We start from the raw sequence: 21,121 nt of genomic DNA on the forward strand, positions 1-21,121 counted from the left end.
TAGCAAAAATGTCTGATTTCCAGTTTCCTATTTATTTGATCAAAATGATTCAAAATTATTTAACTGATCGTACTCTTCAGGTTAGCTATCAGAATTGTAAATCTGAATTGCTACCCGTACGAGCCGGTGTTCCGCAGGGTTCGAGTGTAGCTCCAATCTTGTATAATATTTTCACTTCTGATCTTCCAAATCTACCCGTTGGTTGTCAGAAATCGCTATTCTGTGACGACACAAGTCTGTTAGCCACAGGTAGAAATCTAAGAGTGATCTGCAGTCGCCTACAAAGAAGTTTAAATATTTTCAGTGATTATCTGTCAAAATGGAAAATTAAACCAAATGCAGCAAAAACGCAATTAATTATCTTTCCTCACAAGCCAAGAGCTTCTTTTCTTAAACCAAACAATAATCACATTCTCAAATTGAATGGCTTGGAATTGACATGGTCTGATCAAGCTAAATACTTAGGTTTAACGTATGACAAAAAACTCACTTTCAAGGATCACATTGAAGGAATCCAGGCAAAGTGTAATAAATATATTAAATGTTTATATCCTCTTATAAACAGAAATTCTAAGCTCTGTCTAAAAAACAAATTGTTAATTTATAAACAAATTTTCAGACCAGCCATGCTTTATGCGGTACCAATTTGGTCAAGCTGTTGTTCCACCAGGAAGAAAACGCTTCAAAGGATTCAGAATAAAATTCTGAAAATGATTCTGAAGCGTCCTCCCTGGTTTAGTACAAATGAGTTACACAGACTCACAAATATAGAACCATTAGATGTAATGTCACATAATATTATAAGCAAATTCCGACAAAAATCGATGCAATCTTCAATTGAATCGATTCGCTCTCTGTATTAGTTAGTAAGTTAGTATATAAGTTCCTTTTCCCCATTACACAATACAAGTAGGTTTAGAATTTTCCCTACACAAAAATCTCAGAATTGCGGAAGCAAATGATGTCTTCATGGTAATAACCAAATCATATATATATAACAGGGCTGAAAAGTCACCACTTGTGGCTGAACACCCAATTTAAATCTTAATAATTTAATTTTAACTCATATTCCAATAAATAGTTATTTTAAAAAAAAAATTTAAAAAAAAAAATTGAGTAGTACTACGTACCTCTGCGCAAAATATAAATTTGTTTTCCTTATAAGTTATCATTTTTAAAGTAACTTTCAACTAAATATCAAGGTCGTCACAAGGTGAGCTTGGTCCTCACTGGTTCCTGTTTCATGCCTACCCGTGTGTCTGTGGTGACAAAAGGTCGATGGAATGCGTTGATGGCAGAATGAGAGGATGAGAAATGACATATAAATTCAAGTAATATAATATCATAGCATAACGCAACATATCATTTTATTCATTCATATATTTCATTGTGCTATATTATATTGTTTTTTATTATTATTTTCATTATAATATTTATTGTTATTATTATTAATTTGTCATCAATAATAATAACATATATTATTTTTATAGATGTGGATATTATTATTGTTATTAGAAGAGAAATATTCTACTTCCTGCAGTATTACGAAGATAGAAGAGCATAACTGACACTCTACATTAACTGTTATTTTATATCATGTTTTATAATATATTATATTATATTGTATGACATTGTATTATATTATATTATGTTATATTATATTATTTTGTAATTTATCATCTATCATTTTATGTTATATTAATTTCATTACACTATGTTTCATTGTATTTATCGATATAAAACATTTATCACGGGGACGTGAAGGAGAGGGAGCATCAGGGCATCGGACGAATTGATGACTGGACGAGGGATTGTGGATAGCCAGCCCATGTCACTTGAGTCTGACGCGCCTTTATCAAACAAACCATCAGGCGAGTTCAAGCATGTATAGCGATATGCTTCATCCATGCACTGGATATTATGGTTGGAAGAGCATCTTTTATTCCCGCGGAATACGAGTAAGTGACTCTACTTACATATCCGCCCAACCCTTTTTGTTCGCTTTTCGGTAACAGCTATAGTAAGAAGGTGAATGGATGAGTCATATCGGAGCTACTGTAAGTCTACCCGCATCCACTGGCAAGTCCTTGAACTGATGGTGGCTTCACTTCACATTACATCACATCAGCTTTATGTAGAGTTTTATGCGCCGTTCGCCTTCCATAATTTTTGTCGGAGTTCTGTTGATTTTACGCATTCAAGATGCTGAACTATCTATATCATCGAGCGCTGCATGATTTCTATCAGGGGTGACATTATGCATTCAACTAGAATCAATTTGCCCGTACAAAGCAAAGCAAGGACTCAAACAAAAAGTATTCCGTTTTCAATTGAATTATGTTGACACAATATCTCTCATCACCAACATGAACAAATTAACGGTACTTTTCAGGAAATTCAAAATTCGGGAAAAATGTCGAAAGTACATTTCACCGTGCTGCTAATAAAGATATGAGATAACTGCTTCCCAAATGTTCAAAACAGAAACTACTACATGAAATAAGAAATCCCGGGCCCAACAAAGAGATAGGAGATTTTTTACCGTGAAAACTTTTCTATTCTTCAGTATAATCTCCATCTAGAGCGATACACTTGATGCCCTTTGAAAAACAAAAGCATTCGACGAAAATTTCTTTCCCTGAAGAAATCTTATCATGTTTGGAAATAAATAATGCTCGCTAAGGGCCAGGTCTAGAGAATACGGGGGATGGTATCCGAATCACTTTTATTCTGAATACTGAAACCCGTCTTTTTCCATAGCTTGATGAAAACTAGAACTCGTCTGATACGATCAGCTGCTATTCAAACATAAGTGGATAGATTAATAATATAAAAAAATATACACGGTTCGAAACTATTGACGACTTTACTGTGAGAGGCCCGGAACTTTTCATTCCATGTAGTAACAGTGATTTTGGCAATAGTTGTGTAGTCCTATGTCAATAGATCGAACAACCCAAAGGACTACTCCTTGTAGTGTTTCAAGCCATGTACATTAGGGTGCGTAACTTTTATAATTGTCCAGGTATCAGATTTGATAGAATATCAATGGCAGATGTGACAACCAGATCATGTTACTGAGAGCGCCAAACGGTGGTGATTCCGGGAACTTTTTGATCAAAGTACACACTAAGATTCGATTCCGTTGTTCGGTAATTTTTTTGACGAAAACTTTCGGTAATCAATAGAAATTACCGATATTTCGGTACGTGAACTTCATTTTACAACAATTATGCAAATTTTTACCGGACGATCAGTTTTACGCAAGTTTTCATTACAGAATTCTTTAAATTGATATACAATTCATACGGTAAATCTGAATAGTTGCCGAGTACGGTAAAAACCATACCGTCCGCATGGTAAAATTATATAATTTAATTGTTACCGATTACCGAACGTTCAGCTGTTGAAAATTCGGTAAAAAATTACCGAATTATGCGAAATTTTCTAAGTGTGTAGTATGCTTGATAAACCATCTAAAATTGAACAGCTGGACATGCCATTAGAATGCCAGACGACAGTTCAGTGAAAATGAATCTGATTCGGTTGGAACAAGAAGAAGAGGAGTGGATCGTTCAAGTGGAGGGCGATCTACAAAGTATCCATATCTTGAGTTACTGATGCCGAACAGCCATGTACCGAGTTGAATGGAGACGTATGCTTAAAAGGAGAAGTAAAGGAGACCCTAGGTCTATAGCTTAATAAGAAAACCGAAAACCAAAACTGAGAAAAAAAATTGATAAACAACAAATAGAAATCAGGAACTGTGAAACGGTAAATGAACATCAAATACTACAAGAGCTGAAAATTGAAAAAGGAAATGATTGAAGATTCGATATGAATTCTGGAAACAAGACTAAAATTTGATAGTATCAAACGTGGAAAACAGTTTGGTAAAATGACATGCGAATACAAATATGTTACCGCAGAGACGGGACTCGAACCCGTAGTTGACTTCTAACCGGGGAAATTGTTTTCTCTATTGAACTACCCTGCATATGAAAAAACATGAAGAGATAGCTCAATTGTTTTTGTTTTTGTCGCCTCTTAAAATACAAAAACTAGAAAAAGAAGAGGCGACCACTGAAAAATGAATGAAATGAAGCAATGAGGACTAAAACTAGAGAACATGAAAAATACTAAAACACGAATAAATAAAAGGCATCACGACAAAGACCGAAAAATGGAAAATAAACACTGGAAAACGAACATGAGATTGAAGACTGATGAATGAAATCTGAAACATGATAACTTAGATGTAATATTTTAGGTTAAAAAAATAAAACAAATCGAGGTCATGAAAACAGAATGATGAACATAGAAGATAATAAAGATTGTATAATGAGCAGAGATGTCTATCTCCTCTGTGTGACGAAGAGCAAGCAAAATTTCTCCCCTCGCACTGACAACTTCAACGAGAGCTCTTCTCTTTCACATTTATACACCACTGTTGTGTAAGTGTGCACGCATCAGGAGTGCGTTTGTTTATTTCCTTTTACCTCTTCCACTGAATCGCACCAAAGTGCTAGAGCATTAGCTAATAAATTCTCTGAGGTGGATGCAGATACTTTCACAGAGGTGTACTCGCCGGTGAGCACTCTGCTGTATGGTTTTCGGAGATGAAGCGTGGACACGCAAAATCAGCAAAATAAAACAATTTATCGTAAAATTTTCGGTTTTCCTTGCAAATTTTTCATAGCAAGGCCAGATCTACTCTCTATTAATTAAAGTTCACAGAAGTGTTCGCTCACAATCACGCGCCAGTGGTCACTTGGGTGTATTTAGACGAGAGCGCGTGTGAGCGATTCATGCGAAGAGAATGTGTTTCACTCGCGCCAGCTGCTTTAACCACAAGCACACACTCAAATGCTGTCTATTCGACACTGAGAAGAAGTGCGCTTTCCTCTTTGGTCGGTGCTTCGTTTTTTTCATCCTCGGTGTGGCAGAAATCTGACTCTAGCGTTTATCACTCTGGTGAAATGCCATCTCTGATAATGAGAACTAAAAATGATAGCCTGCAAGACAAAAACGTTTACATATGGGACATATGACCGCAAGCTGAACCAGAAGGTGTTGAGAACCGTCGGAGTAAACCCTGGACTATCAGATAATGATATCGCACAAAAATAAGCTGCTGCTTGCAGTACCGTTCGAAGAATTCGAGCAGGATATCGTTTTTATCGAAAATGCGAGCAGAGTATCGTTCTTATTGAGCCAGCAAGCAACTAAGCAGAACGTTGAAGCAAAGTTTTGTCACCAAAATAATCGAGATTGGAAATTGTACAAGCTGGTTTTGACAAAGTACCTGTTCATCGACGATGAAACCTACGTCAAAATTGATTTCGGGTAGCTTCCTGGCCAAACATTCTACATGGTGACGGTACGAGGAGATGTTCCTGCGAATTTTACGTTTACGTTTATGGACAAATTTGCCAAAAAAAATGATGATTTGCCAAGGGATACGGAGCTGCGGAGCAAAGACCAAATTGTTCGTGACGAATAAGACGATGGACTTGAAGCTGTGCAAGATAGAATGCCTCGTACTACCTTTCATTAAAGCCCATAAAGATCCCGTGGAGTTTTGACCAGATTTACCGAGTTGCCACTACAGCCGGAAAGTCATCCAGTTGTACCGCGATAATAACGTTGATTTCATCGATAAAAATATGAATCCTCGATAAAAAATAAATCCTGCCAGTAGTTCCGACCCATCGAGAGATTTTGGGCAGTAATGAAACGGAAGCTTAAGCAATGTGGAAAAACGGCTCGGGACGCGACTCAGATGACCAACATGTGGAACAAATGTTTCAAGGAAGTTGACTACGGAGGTGTGTCGCGTTTGATGGGACGTCAATTTGTTACCGAGATACAGATGATTTTATTAATCCGGATTCTAAATGGACATAGCTTTGATACTGGAAAACAAGTCCTTTTGGGTGCAATAATTTTAATGTAGACTGGTACTTGTATCACAATTGAATGTAGACTGGAAAGGGCAAAAAAATGATTTTTTGATGAATGGAAACATGAATACAATCAGCATAAACCATCAAATTATTACTGTTTAATGAAAACTGAAAATTGAAAACTATTTACGAATACAATTAGTTAGAATGGAACATTGGAGACAGATGCTGAATACAGCATACTAAGATAAAAATGCTAAGGCAAGGAAACAACACTTGAAAATCACAAACAACAAATTCTGAAGAGTTCCAAATTAAACGAGTAAAATCAGGCAACCAATCTGGGAACAAAGTCTGTGGAACGAAAAATGTGGAATCGAAAACTGAAATCCGAATATTGAAATATGAAAACTGAAAGACAAATGAAACAGTGTTACAGATATACAGACTATCAAATTTTTCGCTAATGCCACATCAAAACCAAAAACCCTGGAAATTAAAAACTGAGAAATAAAAACTGAAAAATTGCAAATAGTTCGGAAAATTGAGGGAGAGAATCGAAAACAGAAAAATCAAGTCAAGAAATTTAGAACTGGAAAAAGATCAGGAAAACTGACGATAAAAATTACAACAGAGAATATAATTTAATAAAACGAAGCAGTGACAGAAGGAATAACAATAAAAAAAGCCCTTGGTATTACAGTCCTTTTTTGGAATTTGACTTCCTTGTTCAAGAGACTGCGAAACCGATTTTTTCAGGCCGGGACTCGAACATAAGACAACTGGCTTGTAAGACCAGCGCCCTATGCATTGAACCGCCATGAGGGCACAAACAAAAGGTTTAGCGAATAAGCAAATACAAAAAACCGTGGTGTGCGCTTGGTACAAACCGGTTAGTTGTAACCAAACCTCTAGATGACTACTAGTTGAAAACGGCCAGTATATCGTTAACTTATTTACATTGATCAGTTAAGACACTGTGTTTACAACTTAAGTGCCTAATATAAAAATAACTCTACGTCTCTGCCACGTCACTCATGGGAAAAATTAAATAAAATATAATATAATACATAAATCATTCAGGGGTTAGCCAAATTCTATGCTAGGGTATATAATTGTTTTCAATATGTTTACGTTTCGTCTAAGACTCGTCAGTGCGTAGCAGTTCAAATTTAACTGATTAATGCAAAACTCTTCAGTTCAATTTGGACCACTAGCATTTGAACTGCTATTCACTGAAGACGAATCGTAAACATATTGAAATAAATAAGCAAATAAATTAACATAGGAAAATAGTTACAAGAGAATGAAGATTGAGAAATGATGACAAGAAAATGAAAAGAAAAGTGAAAAGGCGAGAGAGTCGGAGAAAAAAAGGAAAATGTGCAAAGTGAAAAAATAAGAAAACGAAACTAAGAGCGAAAAAAAGTGAACAAGTGAAATAGTGAAATTGATAAAAAAGAAAATGAGCAAAGTGAAAAAATAAGAAAACGAAAATGAGAGAGAGAGAGAAAGTGAACAAGTGAAATAGCGAAAAAGTTCAAATGCAATAATGAGTGAATGAGTGAGAAATTGAAGAAGTAAAACAGTGGAAGTGCGTTTTTCAAAAATTTAAAGTGTGCAAAAGGGCAAAAAAGTAAAAATATGGAAAAATGAAGAAATGGAAAAAAATAAAATGAAGAGGTTCAAAAAATAAAATAGCGAAAAAGTAAAAATGTGAGAAATTGATAAATAGAAAAATGAGAAAATGATGAAGTAAAAAAGAAAAAAAAGTTAAAAAGAGAGAAAACGAAAAAAATAAAAAATGAAAAATCATAATCAAGATACAGTGAAAAACGATAAAAAGTGAAAAAGGGAGAAAGCGAGAAAGTAAAAAGTGAAAATGTGATAAGGTGAAAAAGTGGATATATCAAAAAGTGATCGAAAAGAAGGTGAATGTATACAAAATTATAGTAAATATCAAAAAATTAAAAATGGAAAAGTTAGGAAGTGAAATATTAACAGCGAAAAAAAGGAAAATAGCAAAAAAGTGAAACAGTGAAAAAATAGAAAACGTTAAAAAGAAAACGTTAAAAGGTGAAAAAAAGAATGTAGTAATGAAACAGTGTAAAATTGGAATAGTGTGAAAATGGAAAAGTGTAAACACGCGAAGCTGAATAAGTGAATAGAAAAAAATAGCCGAAAAGTGAGAATAAAAAAAAATTACAACTGATCAGAGCAAATATTTCAGCACTCAGCAACGAAAACAGCTTAACAAAGAGATTTTGAAGAAGAGTGATTATGTGTCATGTCGTTTGGACATGCGTGGAGTATCGTGATGTCAGATTTCAACTAATAAATTCTTTGCGTACCCAAGGTAGACTATTCAATGTCCCAGTTCGAGACATGAGTTCAACCAATAGCTAAATTAGAATAGAGATTATGTAATGATACAAACAAACGCGAAATAGTTTATGAAATTATCAACAAAATATCTGAAAATAACCGCTTATTTTATAATTTATAGAAGTTAATCGTTTGGTTCAAATAATATTTCCGAGTAGATTTCATAGTTAATGACGAATTACTCAAGATGATATTTAAGTAATAAGAGGAATATGTTTTAATAAATTTAAATCGTTGTGACTATTTTAGAATTATATTAGGATAAGAATTTTATGTAAAAGTGATGCTACGGCGAAGAAAAACTTAGGTAGACCGCTCTAAGAAATAAACGTATTTATGAAAAAAGAGTGATTATCGAACTAAAAAAATCGAAACTGGAGCACAAAATTGAAAAAAAAACGAAGCTGAAAAAGCTAAAACTTGAAAAGAAGACAAAATAGACTGAATAACGAGGTTTGCGTAAAATTTAAAAATGAGGATAGGAAAATGAACGATAAGCGACGGACGGAAAGTGGGAAGCTCAAGAAGACCATCGAAAACTGGAACACAAATACTGGAAAACCTGAGATAATATTGGCAAATTGACAAAAATAAAAGTGAAGAAAAATATAATGAGTAAAATATAGTGAGATCCAATAACCGAAAACTAAAGCGAAACCTAAGAGGTGAAGATTGAAAACCGAATCAAGAAATTAGAGTAGAAATTAAGAACTGTAATGAAATATAGGAACTTGAAACTAAAAATGAACGAAGTAGACTGGGTAATAAAAATCGCTTAACCATGGAAACTGAACTAAGAGTAGCGAGAAATGAAAACTAAATAGACTCAATATACAAACGAAAATGAAATCACAGATCAATGGCGGGAGACTACATTCTGATCCGCAACTTTTCTTTGTGTTTTAACAGATTTTTCAGTCGAATCATTAGTGTACACGTTTGCGGGACTAGTGTTGTGATCGTAAAAAACAAAGACTTGGTATATCATTTTTTTAGTGAAATTTGATCTTCTGTTTGTTTTCAGGTCTGGGTTCGAACACACGACAACTGGTTTGTAAGACCAGCACCCTATGCAATGAGCCGCCAACCCGAGACGATTCTGTTGACAATAAAAATTTCCCCAGAATGGGGTTCGAACAAACAACGTGCGATGTGCGAATATAACTAAACTGATTTTTATTTTCATCTGAATAAAAGAATTTTTATTCACAATGGAACGATTGAACCATAAAGTTTTGGTATTGATCACTGTGTCTTGAGTCTTGTGAATCACAAAAAGCACTTTGAAAATTTTCACCTAAGATTACAACACAATTACCTAAGATTACATTACAATCATTTTCTCTTTGAGTTGATTCTTCGCGGTGTAATAATTGAAAAACTTCTTCCTTTAATTCTTTGTGTTACCGATTAATTGGGATCAACTGAACACTGCTTCAACGAATTGAGTGTGCTATCAATTATCCGTTGACTGACCTACAAATGCTGACTATGGAATTGAATCGCAGCAGGTTCAACTATAATCCCATCCATTTTGATTCGCAAGGCAGAGCTCATCCCGGCGTGGTATGAATGCTGTAAATGCATTCATAAATCAATTTCGTTTCACGATCGGACGACTCCCAGCATGAGTGAAGACGTGCGGATGGCTGGCTGACCGGGACGAAATCTAGTAAAATGGAATCAGTCGCGTACCGACATCAGATAATCAATAATCCTTTGCACATTTTCACACTTCCAGATCGGTGCGAATCGTACGGCGAAACTGGAGCACATGTGGTGTTGATTTTTGTGCAATCGAAACTGGCCGATCCGGACAGACCGACCGAAGAACTGAAGTGTGAGTGGCGGGCGGCATGGAATTCGAACTCACGTCGTTTCCCAGCGGAGAAGCAGACACTGCACTTCCTATCGACAGTCAATAAGAGTTAATAAATTAGACCGTATAACTGTACCTGATTTATTTTGCAATTTGCACCGATCAAGTTGGTACAATAATCTTATTCGCATTGGTAGTTCGCACCGATAAGGGAAACACGGTTGGGGTGGGGAGGGGGGTATATGAAAAATATGGGATCACAAATATGTGCTTCGCTAGTGTCAGATTAGTACCATGCGTTCCAACTGCACGGGAATAAATCTTTTCGGTTCGAGTTGAAAATGCAGCCGCATGTGAATCAAGAGCTCCTTCCAGGGATTGATTTATGCTTATTAGCAATTTTCCGTTTAGTGTGCAGCTCATGCACTTTCGAAATTATGTGATTTACTGTATCACTGAAATCAATTTACCGGTAGCATCGCACGCACTCAATCTTCGCCGGTTTGCCGGGACGAGATGTGCTTCCTACTACACAAAAGGCGGTTCTCTTTGACGCTCCCGCGAGGAAGATCACGCGAATTACCTTGCCTTGGTACTTAAACGCCGGTATCTAGCGGATTAAGCGAAAATAATAGGTTGCTTAAACTGCCATAAATTCTGTCTTTGATCACGTCTAAGGTGGTACGGTTGGTGATTGCGGGTGGCCAAAGAAATTGTAGTACTCACCTTTGGATAGGTAGCGTGTTGTAATACAGCAGAACGGTCGCGATTTCGTAACAGTTGAGTCCTGATGCGAGCACCTTCTCAACATCGATGTATATCAGCGGGGAGCCTGACCGGTCGAAGGTTCCTGCAACGAGAGAGAGAGACAGAGAGAGAGAGGGAAGTGGAAAATTATTAGTACCTATGATTGTAGTGAATTTGGTTTGCGCTAGATTGTTATTTGCACGAACAAAACGGCTAAGTGAGGTATTTTCTTTAGCTTCAACAGTTTTGAAATTAGTATGCAAGATCTGAAATCGTGAGACTGCGGCTGACGAACCATGTCCTCATTAGTAGAATGATGTAGATTTGATCCTCTTCGTACACTGTCATTTTGATCAGGCACGTCAGTCGTAAAAAAAACTGCGCCTCTGTTCAAATGAGCGAACGGATGTAAGATCCATTGCAATCTATTCGCGCTTTTGCTTTCTACGCCGCCACCGCCGATTGGACACACGGTTCCTTTGCTTTTCCTTTCGGAATGTACTTTTTTACTCTTTAATGAGCTAAACAAACTGAAAGTGGCATGCTCTGTTCAGCTTACTGCGATTCCAAGTTTCCCCTTACCTGTAAGGTATGTGAATTCTAAATATTTTATCAATTTCATTGGTCAATCGCACAAACGCGCGATTCCGGCAAAACAGTTTCCAGGAGACATGCGTTTCTATGTTTCAATTCAGCACTACCACTCAATTGATTTGGAATCTGCTTTGAAAAGGTACAGTCTAACTTAATTTAGACGCATGTTGAATAAAGATTCCAAGATTTGCTTTAAATAAACCAATAATTATTCCGAATTTGAACATTGTAATCGAGAAAATAGTATGTATAACTTATTATTTCATGAGTAAAACAAGTTTTGAGTGCAATGTTTACATGTGCGAAATTTCGTCATAATTTGTCAAGTGGTTATCGAGATTCCAGGGAAGAATTGCTTCGACGGAAAAATTATGGGCGTGGACGTGGAAAATTCAGGCCAGTTCCACAAGCGGATCGTGAAAGTGTTAGGAATAGATTTGGAATCATTCAAATACACCCAGATGACCCAACGTACAGTGTGGAAATAACTATCAAAAACGCAACTTTGCTCAAAAATTTTATAAAAACCTAAGCAAATGTTTTCAAAGTTATTCTTCCTTATGCAAAATTTTCCGTAATATCGATTGATGACAGTTAGAAGATCCGCAAAATTCACTACCATGCCCGTTTTGCTCCAAATTTTAATTTTTTGCTTTATTCATGTAGAAAGGTCATGCAATCACTTGAAAACCCGTCTAATTAAAATTGTCATATACCATTCGACTCAGTTAATGCAGTTGAGCAATGGCTCTCTGTGTGTGTATGTGTCAAATAATCTCACTAGGTTTTCTCGAAGATGGATGAACCGATTTTGACAAACTTAGATTCAAATCTCGCGGTCCCATACGAAACTCCTGAATTTCATCCGGATCCGACTTCCGATTCCAGAGTTATAGAGTAAAGTGTGTTAAATATTGTACACCGTCATTTAAACCGGCGGAACAAAAACCGTAAAAATATGTCTAAACTTGTTACCTCCAGAGTCGGTAACACTTGATAAAATATGCAAAGCAAAGCAAAGTCCTGGCATTACATTCCTTTTGTGGAATTTGGCCTTTCTGTTTCAACAGACTTTGCAGCCGATTCTTAGTGTACAGAATCATTGCATGGCTAGTACTATGGATCCTACTGACACTAAGAATCCTTCCAGGTCGGGCCTCGAACATACGACAACTGGCTTGTAATCAGGCATTATGCACGCGCGCTCTTTATTTTGCGCTGAGACAAATTTATTCTCATTCTCGTAAGACAACCACGCGCATGCGACGTACTTTTGCCGCTCTCAAGAGAACTCTTTGGCACATTTACGTAACGCACCAGAAACTGATGCACGCTTCGTTGTATAGTCTCATCGCATTCTACCAAGAACGAGGCTCAAGCGCTCTCGTCGCATGAGATAGCGCGGCGCGCTCGTTTCATGCGATCTACGAGCGGCTTGTACATTATTTTCATCCGCTTCATCTCTTCCTATAGGATAGGACCAGGGATGCCATTTCCGTAGATTTGATTTTAAGTGTACCCAAACTCCTATATTTGCATAAAATTAATATTATTATGTCGTTTATTTAACCCTGTCCGTAAACTTTGAAGAGTAATTTCTGAAGTATTGAAATTAACAAGACGAAAATTTCGCTAGCGCCCAATCTTCCAGAATATTTTTTCAAAGTAAAACTCGACAGATGAATCATTGGCCGTTTTCAGAAGAAAAACGTGTTTAATCCACCTAGCAGTGAGATGATACCTTTTTTTTTATCAATCCGCATGTGTTTTTTGCATGAATATTCTTCGGTGTTAAAGTTTTCATGACATTTTTTTAATGACCGTCGTTTTAAGCGACAATTTGAGATTTTAATCACTCATTACTCTGTAATGTCAAAACTGCAAATCGGATCGAATTTGAATCTAGAAGTGTGATAATCGATCAAACATGCCATGATATGTAAGTTCAACTTTAGAGTTTACGGTAATTTAAGGTACTTCCAGAGCCGGTATTCAGGAACCAGCATAATCCAAACCGATTCGTATGGCCATATGACGAATAAATTACAACACTTTTGAGTCCAACTTTGAAGCTTTTCGGGATTGTCATCTTCTATATCGGTTTGAATTTTAAAAATTCATCATCATGTAATTCGAGAACCGGAAGTCATAATTGGATAAAATAATTAATTTTTGCGTGTATGTATAAAATTAATTATTTTTTTTATATAAGTTTGAATTTTTGTTTCTGAAATTTGATTAGGCTTTTTTTGAGAAAACGATTGAGCTTTGAGAAACGATTCGATACTAGAACCGGAATTCGAAATTCGGTGTAGCCGAAGTCAGACAAATTCACCTGAGTAGCTGTATAGTTTACATTTGTTTCAAAATATATGAGAATCAGTGAAGACATCTTTGAGAAATCATAGCACGAATTAAAGTTTTAGGTGCCTTCCGAATCGACAACTGAATACCACTAAAACTGAAAAAAGTTAATTTTTTTATCGACTATCCAAATCTGCAAATCTGCAAACATAATGCAGGAACTTTGTTTGGGAGCATACGACTTTTCGTATTAATCTGAATTTGTACACGGAGAACCCGCAGATCATAAAATTACAATATTGCAATTGTTGTTTCACGCTCTGGTTGTTTCAACTAAAATGTTGTTGATTTAACTAACATATCTGTTGATTTTGACATAACCATTCAGGTAACCGAAATTGTTGTATTCAAATGCTGTCACTTGGCGGAGAACGAAGATAGCAAAAGGCAGAAAAAAACCTCTTCATTTCACCAGAAGCGTTTCATATTGAAAATTTTCAATGGTAAATGAACGTCATTTATTTTAGTTACGTAGTGGTCGTTTTATGTAAGTGAAAGTATGCAGAAGAATATAACAGTTAATTGTAAAACAAGTTTTCCATGTGTTAAATAGATATTCCTACAGTATAAATGTTTTAATTTCATCTGAGAGTAATGTATTCTAGGACAGTTCATGTCAATGTTATTAAAACCGCTTAACGCTTAAAAATTTGCTACTAAAGTGAAATGGAACTATTTGTATTTTCTTGAAAGTGTATCTGTAGCATTAGGTTTACCAGCGAGCCATTCTGCAAGTGAAGGAAAATTTCCTAATTCCCTGTGACCATTTTTCTGGTGAGTTCCCTTTTGAGAATTGTAATCTTTTGGTTCATTTCCATATCCTTTGTGAGTTTAGTGATAAAGATATAAGCAGTTAATTAGGTAAAATTTCGTTGTTCAAGCAGTGAACGATTAGCTGCCCCCGAAGAGGCTAACAGTAAAAAATATTTATTGCAATTGGCGTTTTAAGTTCAAATAACTGAATAACTGGTTGAAACAACTGAGACATTTTTTTGCTTTCATGCATACAAGTAACTTTGCTGGGATTGTGTCTTTGCTCAATTGCACGAGTGACATCTCAATGAAACGTTTCATTGTTCGCTCAGGGTGTTTGGCATTGCTCAACTGAAACGTTTCATTACTTGTTGTGTGTCGTTGCTAAGCTGCCAGCACGATAAATCAAAAATGACAGATTAGTTAAAACAACAGTCGATTGGTTGTACCAAATTTTAACCAATCAAAATCAGAAAAACAACTAATATTTTAGTTGTTTTGCGATCGCTGGCTTTTCCGTGTAGAAAAGAAATTTTCCGAGAAAATTGAGTGAAATTATTTGTCACACACGCATTTGCTGATCTCGACGAACTGATTCGAATGGTATATGGATGTTATGTTCTTCCAGCATTTATTGCTGTAAGTAGTTTAAAACAATATAATTAAAAAAATTCTGCCTTCATCTGGTTTATATATGTCATATTCGAACGATTATGTTGCCAAAAACGAGCCGTGCTAAAATCGGTCCGAGGCTAAATGTCATGAAAAAGGATGTTGTACACTGTCTTTTTGGTACTTAGAAACAATTGTATGTAACAGTATAAAAAATCGTGTTTTCCGTTGCTCCCAAACATTTCTTTGTCATACAGCGCTCAAAACTTCTGCTGCTGGAATAGGGGGAAAAGTCGTTTACACAAAAATTTCGATATCTCCGTTAAAAATGGACGGATTTTAACAATCTATGGCTTGTTGGATAGCTATTATCATGCGGAATCTGAGTCTGGAAACATATTCTGTTTTCAAGGTCAATTGTGACAGATACTGTCAAAAAACTGAAAATTTGGACATAAAACTTCGTATAACTCAAAAAGTAAACATCCGATCTCAAAACCATTCAATAGCGTTTTGGGTGACGAGGAGACCTTTCATTTGCGACTAGTTTGATCAAAATCGGTCCAGCCGTCTCTGAGATCTCGACCTCTTAGTTGACAACACACATACAGACACACACACATACACACACATACACACACAGGCATTTGCTCAGTTCGTCGAGCTGAATCGATTGGTATATGACATTCGGCCCTCCGGGCCTCGGAAAATTTTTCGAAAGTTTGAGCGAATTCTATACCTTTTTTTTTATATATATAAAAAAAGGTAAAAAACGCGAGATTTAATTATTTCCCGTAGATATCTGAAGAAATAATGAAAAATCCGTAGATTTCAAGAGGGTCATCCGTAGATCCGTAGAAAAGGCAGAAATCCGTAGATGTACGGATAAATCCGTAGGGTTGGTATCGCTGGATAGGACACAAGTCGCACGAACCGCTCTAGCCACGAAAAAATAATTATAACAGCAGCTCTTACTGTGGCTCACGTAGCACACAAGCTGCACTCATAAAAAATCTCGTGCGCTGTCTCGTGAGACCAAAGCGCACGAGTCGCGTGCAGAAGAAAATGCGATGCTATGAAAATTCAAGCAGCACATCCCGTTTCTATGTGCTCGCTACACGTCTCTTATGCTTATGACAGACATGTGATATCGGTATCACTGTACACCATGAAATCACATGTCTGTCACCCTGAATCACGGTGGTATCACGCGAGCATCATGATACAACGGTGATTTCCGTACTACGGTCATTCATCGTTGTACTGCGCCAAATCACATCACTGTTTACTGCTACCAGCGCCATTGGCGAGCGATGGTGAACTCATGAAACAATATTTCCTTCTTCTGAGCATCAAATAATAAACAACCATCGTCATATTTTGAAAAAAAACTCGGTAAAATGCTAACAAGCGGCATAAAACTTATATACTTTGTAGCATATTTTCAAAAAGCAGTCAAACCAAGAAATATTCATTAATTTGGTGAAGTTTTGAAATACAAATAAGGAAAACAATTTATTCATATTTGTACAAAAAATCAGCACTATTGAGTAATTGTTTTCTATTCAATAACAAGTAAGATTATTGTGAAATGGATTTAAAAACATAATGATTCATATTTTGAATGCACATGTGGTAATAATAAACGATAAATATCCAATACATGAATAAACCAATTGTCTAATCATCCTGTTTATTGATGACCTATCGAAATTCCATTTATAACATTGGTCCCCTATATTCACTTCTGGAAACTCTAAATCTACTTATTACTTCGTCTTGAATCATCGGGTTGAATGCCGTTCGATGAAAAGAAAACTTGTTTTTAAATTGTTTAGAAAGAGTCTTATTTTGGGTATGAATAGAGAGAACAGCGAATCATGTCTTTCAGTGTGAGTTATTTTCAGTTTTATGATGAACACAATCCTTTTTATGAAAATTTCGTGATGAATAAACTGTTACGTTGACAGAATTTTTCTGAATTATGTGTGTGCCATGGCGTTTCTGATGGTTACATACTAATAATATCTTAGATTTATTTACTATTTTGAGACTCAATCTTAATAGTTTATGCACTCTTATTTTTATCGTGAATATGCGGGTTAAAAAGGAATTATGACTGAACACCTTGAAATTCATGCGGATTTGGCAAAAGTCGGTAAGATTTACAAACAAAATTTAGTGATTCATCACCATTTTGGTAGAAATCAGCATCGTTGCGAAAAAAAATAGTGCTCGTGTCCCGAAAATTAGTTCTAAAAGTCTTTCATATTTCCTCCATTCTATATTTATATTTTTTTTATCAGTGAATGTTACGGTAGAACATCAAAATTATGAACATCTAATTTTCTCTAATGCTAATTACATTTAAACAATGATATGAGTGATACTGTCATCCAATGAACACTCACACACAAATAGTTTAATAGCTAAGACAGAAAGACAAGATTATATCTGTCATAAATTAGTTGCTAGTAATAATCTTCAAAGCACAAAAATTTTTGGTTTCTATATTATCGATCATCGGAGCTGGGAAATTAAGCTAAATTTTGAGTTTTTTCGTTTCACAGTACATTCATTCTGTGCGCAAAACATGTCTGTCACCTCATCGTTGTACGCGTACAGCGTTGTACAGAAATCATTTTACGGAAATCACATGTCTGTCAGAGACATTACATGCTTTTGGTTTGCTCTTTGAGTCAGCGTTCACGTTCACAGGATAAATATGCGACACACACATTTTCGGTGCGCTCTTGCTGTCGCATTTGTGCACGCATGAGCATTCGGAAGGCCTGTCTCAAACGCATCAATTAGACAATGTAACGTGCGCCATCTTTTCAAGTTACTCAAGGAACAAAAGCCTATAAGCATTCCAAAATTCTAGCGCAATAACCTTACAACCTTACAAGCCCACACACGGAAAAGCCAGCGATCGCAAAACAACTAAAATATTAGTTGTTTTTCTGATTTTGATTGGTTAAAATTTGGTACAACTAATCGACTGTTGTTTTAACTAATCTGTCATTTTTTATTTATCGTGCTGGCAGCTTAGCAACGACACCCAACAAGTAATGAAACGTTTCAGTTGAGCAATGCCAAACACCCTGAGCGAACAATGAAACGTTTTAATAAGATGTCACTCGCGCAATTGAGCAAAGACACAATCCCAACAAAGTTACTTGTATGCATGAAAGCGAAAAAATGTCTCAGTTGTTTCAACCAATTATTCAGTTATTTGAACGCCAATTGCAATAAATATTTTTTACTGTTAGCCTCTTCGGGGGCAGCTAATCGTTCACTGCTTGAACAACGAAATTTTACCTAATTAACTGCTTATATCTTTATCACTAAACTCACAAAGGATATGGAAATGAACCAAAAGATTACAGTTCTCAAAAGGGAACTCACCAGAAAAATTGTCACAGGGAATTAGGAAATTTTCCTTCACTTGCAGAATGGCTCGCTGGTAAACCTAATGCTACAGATACACTTTCAAGAAAATACAAATAGTTCCATTTCACTTTAGCAGCAAGTTTTTAAGCGTTAAGCGGTTTTAATAACATTGACATGAACTGTCCTAGAATACATTACTCTCAGATGAAATAAAAACATTTATACTGTAGGAATATCTATTTAACACATGGAAAACTTGTTTTACAATTTACTGTTATATTCTTCTGCATACTTTCACTTACATAAAACGACCACTACGTAACTAACATAAATGACGTTCATTTACCATTGAAAATTTTCAATATGAAACGCTTCTAGTGAAATGAAGAGGTTTTTTGTTCTTCCTTTTGCTGTCTTCGTTCTCCGCCAAGTGACAGCATTTGAGTACAACAATTTCGGTTACCTGAATGGTTATGTCAAAATCAACAGATATGTTAGTTAAATCAACAACATTTTAGTTGAAATAACCAGGGCGTGAAACAACAATTGCAATATTGTAATTTTGTGATCTGCGGGTTCTCCGTGCAGTTGCTTTATTGGCCGCTTTGAACAGTGTTTATTCTGCTAATGATCGTGTTGACTCCAGAATGTGGTGATGGATCCAGGTTTTGTTCATTGTCACATATCGACGTAAGAAGTTTAGGTTATATCGACACGAGTTTGACAATTTGTTCACCTACTTGTATGTACGAGTTTTGATGAGAGCTAAACTGGGGAGCCATGCGCGCAAGAAAGTATTTCGCTTATTATTTGCCAGTGCAATGTGAGAGTTGAATGTCTTAATAACATGAAGTCTTTTCTCATAAATAAATGTTAAAATGGTGTACACACATCCGTATGATTTCTTAAAGATGTTTCCTATCTCACACAATTTGGGTTTACGACTTTCATAAACGATTTGGTAGACTTTTTTTTACAGTTCCCGGTGTAATTACCTAATTTGGTCGGCATCTGCAGTGTCAACGCAAACTGTTAAAAAATATTGAATTAGTAACCTTTTCCGTCACGAGATGTGTGATGTTTTTTTACGATTTGTATTGGATTCCCAGAAGTAATCAATAATAATATATAACATATTTGGTTTCACTCTGGACTAGAACGATCCTTTTTAAAAATGACCATACCCACCACCTGGGGGAACGCGTGATTGACTGGATTTCGGTTGAGAGTGTAATATGCGTTTGTAGAACTGTGTCGTATCGTTTTGCGAACTGTTCGGAGAACCAGAATACATAATGTGTAACAGAACTTCGACGAATTTTTAAGCATACTTAAAAGTTAGAATAATTTTTAATCATTAGGACTACATATTGTCTGTTGATTGTATGTATGTAAATAATTGAACATAACCTAAAACGTTAACCCAAATCTCATACAACAAATGCTGTCAGGGAAATCGTGTGACCTAGACTCTACCCCATGAAAGCATATTTGTAGGTATTTCAAGTTGTCTTCAAACGAAAACGATTCCAACCGGAACGGCTTCATTTCCGAAAATCAAATGGTTAGCTTTTACTTTCCGACCAAACGAGATCCAACAAAGGAGCTCGTTTCGAGAGAGAGAAAAAAGAGTACATCACTGCGCACGCGTCTAGTCTAGTCATGGTTGTTGGTTGAACTGAATGACCTGCAACGTACAAAAGGTAAACTATCCAATTCGATTCTTGATCCGTTCATTCGGATGATTGATCCATGGAAAACGAACGTCACTAATCGATTCAACCATACCGATTTACATTGATTTAGTTCCAAAATTTACGTGGTCAAATCGCGGATTTACATTGGACGACTTTACGACTGCGGGTTTGTTGTTACTTTCTATTTCATAGTTTTCGTATGCGCACGCAAGCATTAGACGAAGAAAATTGCTGAACACACTCAGTAACAAGTGATCACGATTCCAATTTGATAGTTGATGCACACCAATTTCTTTTCGATTGAACTCAAACTGAGATGGTGATGAAATACTTAAGTTGTTATTTTAATTATTGTTGAATGTTTTAAGCCGTTTAAGAACACCATTAAACGCGTTTATACTTCTGAGTCAAATCAAAATTCTCTGATTCAAGCCAACGAGCTCGTTTGTTTCTTTTTCAACAAGACCTGATAAATAAAATACCGCACTAAATGTGTTAAAAACCATCCGAATTTATTTCACCAATTCATCGAACAACTACAATCCGTAAAACATATTTATCGACAGCAGACGAAATATTTTACGTCCACCGCTAAGCCCCATAAATTGTTACTCAATATCGATCAATAATCGTAAAGTTTAAATGCTTGTAGGTAGTGTGCTTCTTGCATGCCGCCCCGATCGAGAAGACACTTGCAGTGGATATCAGAAGCGACCGCAAAAGACAGCAGAGGAGAGTCCCATCGTACCGAAGAAACTGGTCCACCGCGAGAAAGGCCGAACCACGGCTGTTGTAATATTATAAGTGATCGCAATAACAATAATATTACAATCAAATCGACTGGCTGTGAG

The 21,121-nt window shown here is 36.0% G+C and overlaps 1 protein-coding gene across 1 annotated transcript in view; it reads right to left on the reverse strand.

Moving 5' to 3' along the window:
- LOC131434407 (uncharacterized) overlaps positions 1-21,121 on the reverse strand; it is a 1,178,250-nt gene that overhangs the window by 15,858 nt on the left and 1,141,271 nt on the right. Inside the window, exon 7 of the mRNA XM_058601081.1 lies at positions 10,837-10,960. Within this exon, the coding sequence (XP_058457064.1) occupies positions 10,837-10,960 (124 nt within the window). The remainder of the gene's footprint in view (positions 1-10,836; positions 10,961-21,121) is intronic.

This window comes from Malaya genurostris, chromosome 3, assembly GCF_030247185.1.
Source record: "Malaya genurostris strain Urasoe2022 chromosome 3, Malgen_1.1, whole genome shotgun sequence".
NCBI lineage: Eukaryota > Metazoa > Arthropoda > Insecta > Diptera > Culicidae > Malaya > Malaya genurostris.